The 15,578-nt window shown below is 45.3% G+C and overlaps 1 protein-coding gene across 4 annotated transcripts in view; it reads left to right on the forward strand.

Annotated features, from left to right (window-relative positions):
* Window positions 1-4,247: 4,247 nt before the first annotated feature.
* The window catches only part of MAEA (macrophage erythroblast attacher, E3 ubiquitin ligase), a 47,725-nt gene continuing 36,394 nt past the window's right edge, over window positions 4,248-15,578 (forward strand). The window contains exons 1-2 of one of the 4 annotated variants that reach the window (XM_058802986.1): window positions 4,273-4,407; window positions 11,902-11,995. Coding sequence is in view for 1 of the 4 variants with exons in the window: in XM_058802984.1 (XP_058658967.1) it covers window positions 4,339-4,407 (69 nt within the window). In the remaining 3 variants the exon portion in view is untranslated. Of the gene's footprint in view, window positions 4,408-11,901; window positions 11,996-13,487; window positions 13,617-15,578 lie in introns of those variants that run through there. The other 3 variants (XM_058802984.1, XM_058802985.1, XM_058802987.1) reach the window with 3 other exon arrangements.

Here is a 15,578-nt window from a genome sequence, read left to right on the forward strand (position 1 = left end):
GAACTTGGTAACCCAAACTGCTGAGGCCATGTGCATTTTCCCTGGATAAGGAAAGGGTCCTTATAATCATGTTAAAATAAGGAAACAAAGTGTTTGATCTGTATTTACTACTTTACAACTACACTCTAAACAGTGACACATCAGGGCAACAGCTGCTGGTGTTGTTAATAGCAGGGTTTTGGTGGTGGGGGCTTTTTCTTTTGTTTGTTGGGTTTTTACTCAGATACAGAAATAACACTTTTTACACAACCCATTTACACTGACACTTTTCAGTTATGTTTAAAGTTACAATAACAAAATGAAGGAAAAAAACTCAAACCATGAACTATACAGGCATATTGCTACTTTCTTTTAAAGTAAAAATACAGCTTTATCGTAAAGTCTGGGCAGCAGCCTAAGCCTGCTGGGCAGGAAAACCAAAGCATAAGTCTTGGTTGATATGGAATAGCCAAGAAACGTGGAGAATCCACGATAATGGACAATACCACCACACCCACCTGCTCGGAGGAAGAGAACTCTATAACAGTGGTACAACCTGTGCTCCTTCCCCCCTGAACCGGCACAGGCTGCACATTCCTGCCTCAGGCCAGTCTGGTCTGCAAATACCACAAGTGATGGTGACACACACACACCCAGTTCTGCCACCTGGCACTGGGGTTACGATGGCCACGGAGAGGAAAGAGAAGCAAGTGTGGGGAAATCTCCATCCACAGCAGTTTTCTTCAGTGTATGAAAGCAGAGCACTGAGGGTTCTGCTCTGCTCCACCAACTAACACACAGAGTGTTTATGCTCCTGAAAGATACATCATTTGCATGCAGTGTTCAATGGCAGGCTGATGTTTTTCTCTGATCGTTAATCTGGAGCAAAGTGGAAGGCTACTGGAAACAAATGAGTGAAGTTCTCCTAAAGGTTTGGAATATTCTCTGCACGCTGCTTAAGTTAAACCAATTGCTAATTCACAATAACAAGACACTGAACGAGGACAAACATTAACACATTATGATTCAACTGGACAAGGAAGCAACACAAAATGGAAGCTGATTTTTCATCTTCCTTTTATGACACCAGGGGACAAGTCAAAAATAAAGAAGATACAGTACAAAACTTCTTAGTAGATCCAACTTCATACTTCCTATTGAAGAATAAAGTAGTAGGATTTATAAGAACTCTAAATGCAAAGGTATATAGGCAGTTAAACTAAATTTAATTAAATTAAGACTCGACTTTATAAGTTTGTATGGTAGGTTAAGCAGAAGACATATATTAACCTAATATTTAAGAAAAAAAGTACAACTTTAGTATATTAATGACCATACCCAGGAATAACAATAGCCATAAATATTGTGTTTAATTTAGCAGGAAACCACACATTTTAACAACATCAAAAGATCATTAGCTTAGCTCTCACCCCCACATTTATCATGCCAACATTTACACTATAAACCCACAGCTGCAGCCCAAAGCTGAGAACATGCCAGCAATATACATAGGTTGTATCAATATTTGCACATGGAGCCTTGAACACAAATTAGTTGACACTCAACACTTGAAGCTTTCTCTCTGAAGTCGCAATATTTAAAGGTTAAAGATTAGACATGCTCCCTCTTGTGTTAAACTAAGAATACACGAGTGCATGCTGTTTTCTCTGACATGATGGTTGCTTGGCCATCTGTTCCATCAAGCAACCCCTTTAGCTCTGGCTACTCGCGTCTGACAGAGCTTCACCAAAACCCCTCCAGTTTAAAGGCAGATACAGTCTGAGCACATAACCTGTATCCACAGAGTATCTGTGTGACATTAAACTAGCTACTGTATTATCAGAAAGGACCATTAAGAGATTACATGTAAACAAAACCTGTTGCAAATAAGTGTCTAGGACAAATACACACATGACTTGATCAACTACACGGCAAGTCACGCTCATTCAATCCCTATAGGCATCACAGAGTTAAGGTATGCCAGGTTCAGGCTGCTCAGTACCATTAATCATGGGGAACACTGAAGAGCAAATTTCCTTCTAAATATTAGCTTACAGGATGCTGAAGACAGACAGGAAGAACAGGAATATTTTACAATGCCACACAATTATGTTTGTAAATACAGCAACAATTGAGCAAAGTTTTCAATCCTCCACCCAAGCAGCTCAGGGTGAACCATTCCCTGCACAGAGCCTTAATGGAGTCAAAATCCCCCTTATAAAAATCCTCTTGCAGGATCTGGTCCCAAGATCGTGTCTGGACACGAATGCTAATCCCAGGTGTAACTAACACAAAGGTTTTACTAACACACTTCTCAAACAAAGGCTTTGCACCTGGTGTGGGCTTGGTAAATTATGTTTAGGCATACATTTGCTGGTTATGGTCAGCACAAGGCTGAATGCTAGGGCAGCTGTGAGTAAATATCAATAAAAAGTTAAGAGTCAAGAGCCAAAGAAAATCCAATACTCAACTACATGGCTTCCCACATTCCCTTTTATTTACCCCCATCCCTTTGTGGTGGACAGATACTTTCAGTGCAATGAGATCTATGCACATCAGAAATAATACCACTAAATATTCTCAGAAACATACTTGCTCTTTCAAACCAAGAAAGCTAAATGTGTTTGCTCCTCCTGGAAGTCTTGGTGTTTATTTTCCCTCAGTCTTCTGCAGACCAGTAAAAACATAACCGCAATGTTCAGAGAGCATAAAAATCACCAGGGTTATTGATAGGTACACGGTTTGGGGGCTCTTTAAAGCTTCAAACTCAAGCAGCACACTGCTTGAAGCACATTTCTGCCAGTGCATCAGGAAACTAAACTTTTGACATCGACTTCAGCAAGAGAATGAAGTTTGTATGTACTGCACGGGCCGGAGGTATGGGCGCCTTTCCCTTCCTCTCAAGCTCGCTGTGCTGCAGGTCCGTCCCGGTGCCCTGTGTCACTGCGGGTCACAGCGAGGTGCCGAACACCGAGACACTGCCCAGAAAGCAGCTTTTACATTAGGACTGACACTCCAAGAGCGGTTTTATTCCCTCGCACACGCACAGAAGTAGAAACTCTGCGGGATTGCCTCCCTTTTCTTTTCTTTTCTTTCTTTTTTTTTTTTAAGGAAACACTCACGTACGTCCGCCAGAGGAATTACTGCTCGCTTAAACCGGTGCTTGTCACCTTACAGGGACGGGCCAGAGGTCAGCGGGTCACGCGAAGCCTCTGAGCGCAGCCATGGAGATCCCCAGCCCGCCGGGAGCCCGCCGGGAGCCCGCGCAGCCAGCGCCGCCCGGGACAGCCCCCGCTCCGCACCTGTAGCGCCCGGCGGCGCCGGCTCCGCGCCCGGCCAGGCTGCGAGGGCAGCGCCGCCCATGAAGGGACCCCCAGAGCCCCCGGCGGCCGAACGGAGCCGCCCTCCCTCTCCACCCCGTCCCCCGCGGGGCGGGCGGGACCGGCCCGGCTGCGGCGGGAGCTGCGCCCGCCCCACGCCTCCGCTCACCGGGAAACTCGGCGCCGGCCCGGAGAGCCGCGGGCAGGGGGCTGCCGCCGTCTCCGCTATTTAAACCTCTTCCCGCCGTCTCCGCCTCACTGGCTCTCACTCGCTCCCTCCGCCCCGCGGAACTCACGGAGGCGGCCCCGCCCCTCCCGATGTACACACAGCCACACACCGCCCGCCGCTCCGCCCGCCCGCCCCAGAGGCACCGCCCATTGGCTCAGCAGCCTGCCCGTCAACCTGAGAGGCTACGGCATTGGCTGGTGGCGCTGTCAATCACATCGCACCCCGCCCTGCGCCCCGCCCCTCCCCTTCCCGGACACCTCGGGGGTGTTAAAACGGCCGTTTGAAGTCACCAGCAAAATTTACTTTTAGGCCCCGCCCACTGAGCCCGAGAGCTGTTCTGATTGGGCCGTAGGAAACGGCTCTCTGCCGCCCCTGAGTGGCTGGGTGTCCATAACCCCCCCAAATCCCGCCTATCCCGATGCCGTCATCCCATTTGATTTGTCCGCGCATCTCCGCGGCCCCGCCCATTCCCGCACCGCTGCCCATTCAGGCGCGGCTCCCCGAGCTCTGGGGCGGTGCCCACACTCACGGCGGAGGAACGTGAGGGAAGGCAGCCGCTCATTGGCCGGCGCGCCGTCGCTCTCCGTCCGTCACCGCCCCCTCGGAGCGTACCAAGCCGCGGCGGCGCGGGGTGGCGGGAGGGGGGGAGCGCGCGGCGTTGGTTCGGCCCATGTCCATGAGGGCCGGGGCGGGGCGCGCGCCGTTTCCCGGCATGCCGCGCGCGCCGTAGGTAGCTCCCGCCGGGACGCGCTGGGAAGGAGGGCGGGAGGGAAAGGAGGGAGGGGGGAGGCGGCCGGTGCCCGATCCAAGATGGCGGTGCAGGAATCAGCCGCTCAGCTCTCAATGACTCTGAAGGTGCAGGAGTACCCCACTCTCAAGGTGGGTGCCGGGCCGCCCCCGGCGCGGGGGGGAGCGCGTTAACGCCCTCAGCGTCCCGCCCGAGCAGCGCTGAGGGGGAGCCCCTTCTCCCCACCCCGTTCTCCCCGCCTCGGGAGCCCCGGGGCTGTGGGATGGAGGTCGGGAACGATTCCTATCGCGTGGTTCCCGCCTGTCCTCGTTTTTCCTCCGCTTGACGTCTCGGCCGGTGCCGCTCCGCTGCTGCTGTTCCCATCCCCCTCCGCGGAGGGAGAGGGACGTGCCTGGAATATGCGGCTGTTCCCTGGTGTCTCCGTGCCCTGAGGGGACGGGGGAGGCCCCCGGGCCACGCCGGGGACACAAAAAGAGCTGGAAAGGAGCTGGGAGAGAAGTGAGGTCCTTGTGCTCGCGGGGCGGTGTGAGGGGGGAGCGGGCTCGGACGGAGCCGGGCTGGGGGAGAGGGGCTGGGGCGTGTGAGTGGAATGTGCCCCCTCAGGAACACCGAGCGCTGCCTGGAGTGCTCATCCCAGATGATTATCTGCATCTACGTGGCGTTGTTAGGAGACGTGGTAAAGGGGAGGGAGTGGAGGTGGCGGTGTAATATGGTTCCCTGGCTGCTTGGTCCCCCGAAGATGGAGATGAGCTTAAAATATAGAAAGGGACAGACGTACTGGGGGGCTGTGGAGGCGAATAGGCAAAATGCAGTTCGGTAGAAGCTGTTCCTTGAGATGCTGGGGCTGCCTGCGGAGGGAGGTCTCCCAGGGCTGCATAGGTGGGCTCGGGCTTTGAGCAGGTGTTGGGAGGCAGGTGAAGGACTCGGCGGTGACCTTAGCGCTCAGTGCCCCCGAGAACTGTTGAGCTGCAAGGATGGTGCTCATAGGAATCAGCGGGAACCTTTGTTTGAAGTGTCGTGGTGTGTATACAGGACGTTTGCCACATAAATAGCTGCAGCTGTGGAAGAAGGATCCCTATTGCAGAATGCCTATTTAAACATCTCTCGTGTCAGGGTGTCCACGTTTTGCCGTGTACAGGAGATGTTAATGCAAAGTCAACTTTGTTGTGCTGAGATCATGCTGTCCTTCACACGCCGAGCATTGTGTGCTCTTTACAGTGTTGGTTCTGCAGGTTCTCTGGCCATGTTCTTCTTGTGCACGTCCTCCTCCACCAGCTCCATTCTGCTCGGGTCTGAGAAGCAGAAGGACAGTGTTGATTCCCCTTTTACGTGTGAAGGCTCCTTTCTGTCACCCAGAAGTACTTTGAACCTGACAGCATCAGGCCTAAATTTTAAAATAGCTGTAAAGAGCTCTCTGGCACTTTCCATAGCCAGAACAATGTGAAGGCATTTAATGTTAAGAAGATCGTTTTAAGACTGTATTTTAGGTGTATTCCAGTTGTTGCCACAGCTTTGGTTGCTGCATTCCTGAAAAATTACTGGCAGTGAGGATCAGTGAGTTTTTGTTTTGGTGCTTATGACTTAAGATGAATTGTCAAAGTGCCAGCCATTTCAAAGGTAGATAATATTTTGGACTAATTATTTTATTTTCACAAGCATTCTTTTCACCTAAAATATCTCAACAAAAATATACATAACAGAATGGAATGTTGTTTGTCAAGTTAGCAAGCTAGATAGTAAGAGGGTGATACACCCTTGCACTGAAATTCCTAATTTCCAAGCAGAGGTGATGTTTATTGACTCTTCCCAGCAGCCATTCAACTTCTGGGTTGTTCCTGTAATCTTTAGTAACATTTTTCATTGTTTAAAAAAACCTGCCAGAACATTGTCTGCTCAAATCTTTTCAATGTGTCCTCTGAAATGTTCTTAGCTCTGAGTCATATATCAAAACATTTTACTGGTGGAGGTGAAAAGGCAGCACGGAGAAATGAACACTAAGGCTAAAGTCTGCTAAAGTAAGTTGATATGAAATCTCATTTTGATCTTTAGAAATCAGATGATGCCTACAGGTTTTTGTGGGACTGAGACTGAATTTTTATTTCCAGTTTATTTAAAGGCTGTGTAAAATGAATGTGTACCACTGAGGGCTTTTTATTCACCAACACAGTAGCTCAGATGTGTCTCTTGGAGCTCTGGACACTGGTGGTTTTCCCTTATGTGAGTAAAATAGAAAAGATTGCAGACTTGTATTTATATCCTTCCTGTTTCCTCCCTCTAGCTTCCTCATGCCAGCATCACTAGATAATAGTTGTGTAATAGTTCTACATTTACAGTGTGTTCCACAGAGCTTTTCATGTGAGAGAGTGCTTCAAACTGCAGAGGGAAATCCCTGCTCCAGAGCTCAATTGTGCCTGCTGCTGGAGTGGAAATACTTCAGCAGTTCAGCTCAGGGGAAGTAAATACACTTCTTCAGCTGAATCTAGAGGAGCTCTTTAAGTGCAGAAAATAATTCTTGAATATTGCCCCCTGCTCCCTCCAGTCCCTTCTCAAGGACAAGAAGGTTGTCAGCTATTCTTCTACCAAACTGCTGTGGAATTTTTTTTTCTTTTTTTTTTTTTATCCTACCGATGGGGAATTCTGCTAGTCTCAGATGAGAGCATGTAAGATGAAAGCTGGCAATTTGAAAGTGAATGAATGCAAACATTGTTATCGGAGTTCTTTGCTGAAAATAATAAATAAGTGATGACAGGAAGCTGGATAATTCATCCATATCTTTAGAGTATGAATGATTATTAAAGTGATAGCAAGCTGTATAGGCTAAGACCCTCCCAAAAGTGAAAGACCCAAAAGCAGGAGTGGTCACTTTGAAAATATTCTGGTCTGCAGGTTTGGGTTAACTGCTCTGCTACTGCTTTAAAAAAAGTTGCAACAGGAGAGTTGTAGAAGCACAGGATCTGTCAGTGCCTTCTCAGAGCTGCTCTTTGGTTTCTTTTGTTGGCAGCTCTGTCAGGGAACATACTGGCAGCAGATTTAATAAATACTAATTTCTCATGGCAATGCGGTTTTTGGATTGTTGCAGGGAAGCATGCAGGAGACTGGGTTTCTCTGAAGTGCATGTTGTGTCTGTCCTGGGCCCACAGAACAGCTGAGGTTCCACCTCTGCAGACAGTCTGGTGCAGTAGCAGCCCTCCCAGCAGGGTCAGCTGGAGCAGGCTGCTCAGCACCACAGCCAGACTGCTCTCAGTTCTCTTCCAAGACGGACACTCCAGCCTCTCTTGGCAAAGCTAGCCCAGTGTTTGACTGCTGTTGTGGTACTAGAAGAATGTAATCTTTTGTTGACAGGAAATTCTCTCTATTGCAGTTTGTGCCCATTGCCTGTTGTACTTCGATGGGGCACTGCTGAGAGGAGTCTGGCTCCATCTTCTTTGTTGTCCCCATCAGGGACATTCACACCCCTTGACAAGGCTTCCCCTGGGCCTCTTCTGGGCTGAACAGTCCCAGCCCTCTCAGCCCCTGTTCCATGCCAGATTCTCCAGTCTGGTGGTGATCTCTCTGTGCTCATCCCAGCGTGTCCATGTTTCTGTTGGACGGGGAGCCAGAACTGGGCACAGCACTTTGGGTGGCTCTGAGCCCTAGTTAGAGGGGCAGGATCACCTGCCGTGAGCTGCTGGCAGTGGTTGCCTCACACAGCCTGGGGTGCTGTCATGGGCAATTTGTCCAGCAGGACCCCACGCTCTGTGCTGCCAAGCTGCTTCCCGGGCTTTGTCTCCAACTTGTCCTGGTCCAAAGGGTTGTTTTTTCTCAAGGGTAAGGCTTTACATTTCTCTTTATTGAATTTATGAGGTTCTTGTTTGCCCATTTCTCCAGCCCAGTGAGATCTGTGGAATGGCACCACGAGCGCCTGGCATAGTAACAACTCCTCCTGGTTTTGTGTCCTCTGCAGGCTGGGGAGGTGCACTCTGATCCATCATCCAGGTCACTAATGGAGATGTCAAACATCTGAACAATCAACTTTTTACCCAGTGAGGCAGAAGTGCACATTAATTTTTTGCATAACTGGTAGCAGTACTTTATTTTTTTCCCATGTTTATAAGCTTTACTCAAGTGGGTTTTGAACCTAATTTTAAGAGTCAGGAGTACTTTTGTTAAAACTTTGAAAAGGTAGCAGCAAAAGTTGTTCAGTGAAAGTGGTTCAAGCAGGACTTAAGACAGAAGTAGCAACTTGTAGCATTTAGTTCACTGTCTGTACATCAGCATAAGAAAATACAAATACAGATCCTGATAGAATCATAGAATGGCTTGAGTTGGAAGGGACATTAAAGATCATCTTGTTCCAGCCCTCCTGCCAGGGTCAGGGACCTTCCACTACACCGAGTTGCTCAAAGGCTTATCCAGCCTGGCCTTGAACACTTCCAGGGAGGAGGCATCCTCAGCTTTCTGGGCAGCCTGTGCCAGTGTTTTACCATCCTCACAATGGAAAAATTTCTTCCTCTTATCTAATCTAAACCTGCCCTCTTAGGTGGAAGCCATTCCCCCTTGTTCTGTCACTACCTGCTGTTGTAAGAAGTCCCATTCCAGCTCTCATTGGCCCCCTTTTGGATTATCTGAGTGCTTTTCAGACAGAAGGTTGGCAAAATAAGCTAAGCCTGATGTTGGTGACAGCTCTGCACTAACTCACCATGAACACTTCTCTCACCCTAAATCCATCTTCAGCCTGGGTGCTCTGACTCACCAAGTGTGTTCAGTGTCCGTGCCGAGCGTTCCTGTGCTGCTGAATAATGCACTTCCTGTTTTGACACATGGTGTGTGCGTGTGTCAGCAAACAAGTGTGAAATCTTTCCTACTGCTGTTGTTTTCCTGCACTGCACTCTGTTCTAAAAACACTCCTAAGAAAGAGCTAACGCTGGCACGTTGTAAGAAGTTTGACATTGTGCAGTAGCTGAAGAAATTGGTTTCTTTTCCACCCCCGCCCACTCACTATAAAATACATTTTAAAGTTATTTATGAAGGGAGAAAACCCAGTAAAAGACAGTGTGGTCATCACCTAGAGCTGTTGCTTGGTTATTAGTACCCCTTTGTGCCTGTAGGAAGATACTTGAAGAAAGGCATTCTCAACCATCTCACAGAGGATCTCCTGCTAGTATCTTCCAAGTGAACGCTTACCTGATGTTGCAATTGCTGGTTGCACCATACTTGGTTTGTAGTGTTTTCACAGGACAGTGCCCTGTGGTATTGTCAGTTTGGTTTGTGCATGTTTTCTGGTGCAGGAATAGTATGTTTGTGTGGTAGCTAGCACATTGGGGTCTTTCAGTGTTGACATCAGACTTGATTTGAGTCTTAGCACAGTGAGTGTTTCTCAAGAGCTGGGAAATAAGTAAAGATGAGCCCCAAACATTTCCTAGTACTGCAATAGGAGGAGAGTGCTTTGCTTGGTGTGCTCCCTAAGCTTCTTCCCATTGTCCCCCAAGTCAGTGGTTGCTGTGTAATCAGGAGTGTTCCTTTCAGGCTCACAGCCCTAGGGAAGTGCTGCTCTGGCAGATTTGCTGTAAGGGCACACTGACAGCATCCATCAGTGCTTGTTCAGTCACAAAGCTGCCTGAATTGTGCACTTGGCCTCCCACAAACTACAGCCCGAAGATACACTGTGTGGGAAGTATTTGCTAACCCAGAACGTGAAATATGCCCAAGTAACTGACTGCTTACAATATGTGATATTTCATTTAAATAAAGCCATTTTTAAGATACTTTTATTTTGATAGTCAGTAATTTAACTACTTCACAACTTCTTTGGATTTACTTCAGCTTTTTCAAGAGCTCTGTGGATTAACTGGACTTGTAAACCAATGAAAATGAAATTAAACCAGATGATACACTGAGTAGAACTTTGGTCATTCATATATTCTGATATGGGTCTGCTAATTTGAATCAATAATGCCTAATTGTCTTACAAGAAATGCTGTGACTTTGGCTGGAATAGGTTGTTTTGGGAGCAGTTTGATTGGAAATGGGATCTCTAGCAGTATCATGGTGTCTGGGCTGTGCAAACACACAGAAGGACAAAGACCTCTATCATTTAAAGAGGTAAAGAGGTGGTGCTGGGATTAAAATGAGCAAATATTTGGAGAAGAGAGAAGGATCGAAACAAATGGAAGGACTTGCTCAGGACACAGACCTGCTGAGTGACCTTAGCTTTGCAGCTCAGCTTTGGCCAGGAAGCAATGCTTAGGTTCTTGTCAGTACTCCAGTATTTCTACTGAAAGAAGAAAAGCAAAGACATTTCTTGTGAGGTGTAAGTGCAGGGTGGCAGCTTTAAACAAGTGCCTTGGAAAGGCCTCTGATGTGCTCAGGGTGGTTCTAGGCAAGGCTCTAAAATGGCTGTCAACCCCCTTCTACAGGGATGTAAGACAATTGTTTGTAACTGTAATATCACTTTGTGAAGCACTTCATTTTCTTGCAGGAAGCCTTGTTCAAAAGTTGATCATACATTCAGAAATAAGTTCCTTGCAGTTTGTGTAACAGGATAATGTTCTGAAGGAGTGTGATTGCTTCTGTTGTAAGTATGTGTGTAGCAGATGGATAGCCCAAGAATTTTTGCTGTTCATTCTCTCCTGTATTGAAGTAGCAGCTTCCAATAATGCAATGATGGTTTCTTTTGGGACACAGCTGCTCTGCAATACACAGTACTGTGTTCCTGAGTTGTGAGACTGACTGCTGTGTAACTGAGGCAAGCTACTGGGCTTCCAAAACATGTTTGCAAAAAGAACTGCTTTTTAATAATCCAAATTACCTCCAACTGCTTTTAGGCTTATGAAATTACTTAATTTGGCTCTGTATCTCTTCAAGATTTTATTTTAATGCTTTTCTCTAATTAACCTAACTCTAGACGTTATTTTAAGCCATCTATTCCTCAAATATACTACTACTCTTTTAAGTGTATTTTCCTTTTCTGATTTTGCCTAGAACAAGGAAAAACTATTACTGTTTTAAGGAATTTGTAAGAGCTACTCGTCAGAAGAGTTCACTGAAGAGGTGCTGATACCATTTACATTTTGGATAAGTCCAGTGACAAATAATGATGCTGACTCTGGTCTGAAGTAATCCAAGAATTGTTGAGGAAAAAATGAACTATATAAAAATGCAGAATTTCAGTAATTCTGCAAGGAAGTTCTTAATTGTTATTTCTTTGAGGGAAAATTTTCAGTAGTTTATTGTGCCCTGCCTCATTTTTCTATGTCATCATATATAGTAGATATCCTCTACTGTTCTGTTTCATTGAAGCAGTGAGCATGGTGTTCTAATTTAGTCTCAAGAAAAGAGCTGAAGGTGTTTCTTGTGGGGTTTAGTTTTTCTCTTGACACAGTTTATTAAAACTCTCCAGGAGATGCTTAATTTTTCTTACAAGTTGTTATATTTCCCTGTTCTTGCCTAAAGTGGTGCTAAGTTGTCTTTGCTGCTAGTTTTTTGAAAGGCAATTTCATCACTGCACCTCTCTTGTTTTCCCTAGCTGGCTGGCCAGGCTAAATTTCATGTAGGGGCATTTGAAAAAAGCTTATTTCTATCTGAAAGTCTTCAGCAGAATTGTCTTGGAGACCTGTAGATTGATACAAATCTCTGGTGCTTTTCAGGTGTTGTAAGCTAACACAGTTGAGGAGAGGAAGCTCACCATTTTCCTGCCCCTTGAAAGGAGAGCATAGTTCTGTAATGGTTCCCCCCACCTAGGTAGGACTCTCTTGATTTTATATTTCTTGAAACTCTTATTTTTTTTCTTCCTCCTGATTTTGTGACTTCATGTACTTGATAAGATTTTTACAAATCCATTTTTAATTCCCTCCTGCTCATGACTGAGTTAATTTGAAAATATACACAATGTGGGTTTTTATGTTTTTAAAAGAACCACATTTTCTGTGGGAAGGAGTTTCCTTAGCCAAGATAGTTTAACACTGAGGATGCACACAGAGATCTGTCAAGTCAGGATATACAGTTAAAAGTTCCCTCTGTAGGAATTTGTACCAGTTAGACCCAATTACCTACTTTATATCAAATACAGAAAGAAAATGGATGTTCTTTACAGAATTGCAAACCTGTGTAAATGATGCTTGTTTCTGTTGTCTATACTGTTTTCTATAAAAATTAGTTTTTAGAAACTTGGAAAATTCCTGTTAACAAGAGTCTGGAGAATATTTAATGATTTTATAGCCAAATACTTCTTCCTTCAATTTCTTCCTTCAGCTGACTTTTTTGAAGGATCACTTTTACTCTGTAATTCTCAACAACCCAATGATAGCTATACAAACTGTTTTTTACTTTTTTCTGCTACATCTGAATTAGTTTCGTCCATGCAGTTACTGTGGGCTAGAAACATTTTGAATAATCTTGTGATCTGAAAGTGATTGTGTTTTAGTTTCCATTTTTATTTGGAGCTCCTTAGGGTTGAATCTATATAAGTAAAGAAGGAATTTGGCCAGTGTTGTAGTGTGAGAACTGGTGTGCTGAAAGTCTAAGGTAAGGCTAAAGATTTGGGGGAGAATAAAGGCTTACATTTTTTTCAAATCTTCAGTCATAAAAGAAATTTTTAATTCAGTCTTTCAGTATCGGTCTGTACCAGTTAGAAAAACTTGTGGGCAGCATCAAAGTGGTATTTGAATTTTTCACAGTGGCCATTAGACTTTGGCCTAACATCCTACACCTCCAAAGGAGTAGAAATGCACACATAACACTTGTTATAAAAAGCTTTTTATTTTGGGAGAAATCCCCTTCTCCTGTGTTGAGTCCTCCTCCTAATTCTCTGATAGATGCTGAAGTAGTCTGGGGATTTTGTTGGATAGCTGTGGAAGAAAGACAATGTAGAAGACTGTTTGCATGCTTCTACTTTAAGTAAAATTTTAGTGAGATTTTTAATATATGTAATTGATTTTTCCCTTCCAGCCAATGGCTTATTGATGCAGAAATAGTATCCTGACTAATCCAGTATGGAATAATGTACATCAGCTAATGTGACTTTTAAAAAGTGCATTCCATATAAAGATATTGGAGTTGTTTTGAAAAAACTGCAGTGGGCAGTGAGGTGGACTTGGTTGATAGTTTATTCATATCACTGGATGTTTTCTGGAGATAAGCTTTACCAGGAACTCTTCAAGAAAGACTGAAATCCTTAGGCAGATAAGGAACTGAGCAAGATAAAAAACAAACATCAAGATTTAGTAGCCAGCTTCTCTAATGGAGCAAGATTGGTGTTAGGATTCTGCTGGCATCCTGGTGCTATTCAGCTGTTTGAACAGCCTGGAAGAAAATGTAAGTGCTGAGATGAAGCAGTTTCCTTGATGCTACTGAGATAATTGAGGTATTACAGCTGTAGCCAAAGTGTGAACCATTAGAGAAAAAATAGTGAGAGACTGAATGGGTGTTAAAATAAATTAAATTCGGTATAGATAAGTGCAGTGTGATACAGTTTTTAGGTATGGTGGAAAGAAAATTAATTCTAGTGTTAAATATATATATAATAACTGTGTTGGAAGTGATCATCATTGCTCAGTGGGATGTCAGGGCTCATAGTGAATGCTTTGTGTGAGTGGCCCGGTTAATGGTAACAAACACAGGACAGAAGTGTTGGGAAAGGGAACAATGGAGAACTCTACACAGCTTAAAAGCCATGGTTTCTTCTTCTCTCAAGCAGGATGAGTTACTCTTAATTTCTCCCTTCTCTCATCCTGAGAAAGGGTTTAGCAGAACTGGAAAATGGCTACAGAGGGCAAGAATGATTAGAGAGATGGAATGTCTGTCTTCAAGGAATGGTTCAAAGAGTCTCTCCAATCTCCAGATATGTGAGAAGTATGTAGGAGAAGGTTCCCTTTTTTGCTTCCAACACAAGAACAAAAGGGTTTCAAGTCAATTGTAAAGTCAAAGCTAAGAGTATTTCTTCACATAGTTGTGAGCCTGTGAAATATCTCCCAACAGGATGTTGCAGTGCTAAAACTCAGGTCAGCAGCAACCAGAGTTCATGAGTGAGAAACACCCTGTGGTGTTCAATTCCCATTATTAAATTCCCATCTCTGGCTCAAGAAGTCCAGTGAGACTTTGGGCTTAGTAACTTTGTTCTTGCCTTTTTTCAAGTGTCATCCTCTTTCTGGATATCCTCAGAGGAAAGACAGCGACAGAGAGGGGATTTTTGGTCTTATCCGGTATGGTCATTCCAATCTTCATATGGCAATGTATTTTTTGATGTCTAAGTTAGCAGAGATGAATTCATTAAATTAAGGTAGGAGAGTACTCCTGCAGACTGTTAAATTCAGGCTTCTGCTCGAACCTTGGCTAACTTCAAAGCTGGTCTGGGTTGCTCAGAGTCCTGCCAAGTTCTGAAAGTTTTTGAGGGTGGAGATTGCATCACCTTTCTGGGTTGCTGTTCTAGTGCTTACCAAATCTTCTGATTGAAATATTTTTTGATGTCCAGCTGGAATTTTCTGTAGTGACAGTTGTCAGCTCAGCCTCCTTCCTTTTTGCTCTGTAACTCCGGAAGGTCTGGCTGGCTCTTATCTGTGACCTTCACCTTTTGGTGGCAGAAAGCTTTTATCAGATTGTGCCGCTTCCAGCTCCCAGAGCCTTCCCTTCTGCAAAGGAAACAAGCCTGCCCCTGTCAGCTTCTCTTGGACTTTGTTTTATCCTCCACTGGCATGGTGGCAGCCTTCTGGACTCCCTCCAGGTTGTCAGCATCTCTTTTTTAGTGGGAGGGGGGAATGACCTGAAAACCAGACTCAGTATTCCAGATGAGTCTGCATGAGTGCTGAGCATGAACAATCACTCCTCTCTACCCACTGCCTTTAGTCTTGCTAATGCAGCCTGGCATGGGGTTACCCTTCACTGCCATGAGAGCCTGTTGCTGATTCATGTCCCACCTGCTGTCCATCAGGACCTCTGCATCTTTTCTTGCACTGGTGGTCCTAGCCAGTTATTCCACATCCAGTACTAAAGGCTGGAGCGGTTTTGTGCCAGATATTGGGCTCTGGTGTTTCCCTTGATTGTTTCACAAAATTCTTGCTGTATTTCTCCAGTTTGGCATTGTTTTTGAATGGCAGCTCTGACACCCATTTATCAAGCACTCTACCAGTTTGCCCTCTATGTGTTCTGTAGTGCAGGTGGTTGAAGATGACGTTTGTTGGAGTTGATAACATTCCTGGAGACAAGCAGTACTTGTCATGGGCCACCAGGAAGCTTTGGGACCACTGACCATTATTCTTAGAGCCTGAGTAGTCAGTCCCTGACCCATCTTGTGTTCAGCCATTGAGTCTGTGTGTCCTGTTTGGCCACA

The sequence above is a fragment of the Ammospiza caudacuta genome, chromosome 4, assembly GCF_027887145.1.
Source record: "Ammospiza caudacuta isolate bAmmCau1 chromosome 4, bAmmCau1.pri, whole genome shotgun sequence".
NCBI classification, from domain to species: domain Eukaryota; kingdom Metazoa; phylum Chordata; class Aves; order Passeriformes; family Passerellidae; genus Ammospiza; species Ammospiza caudacuta.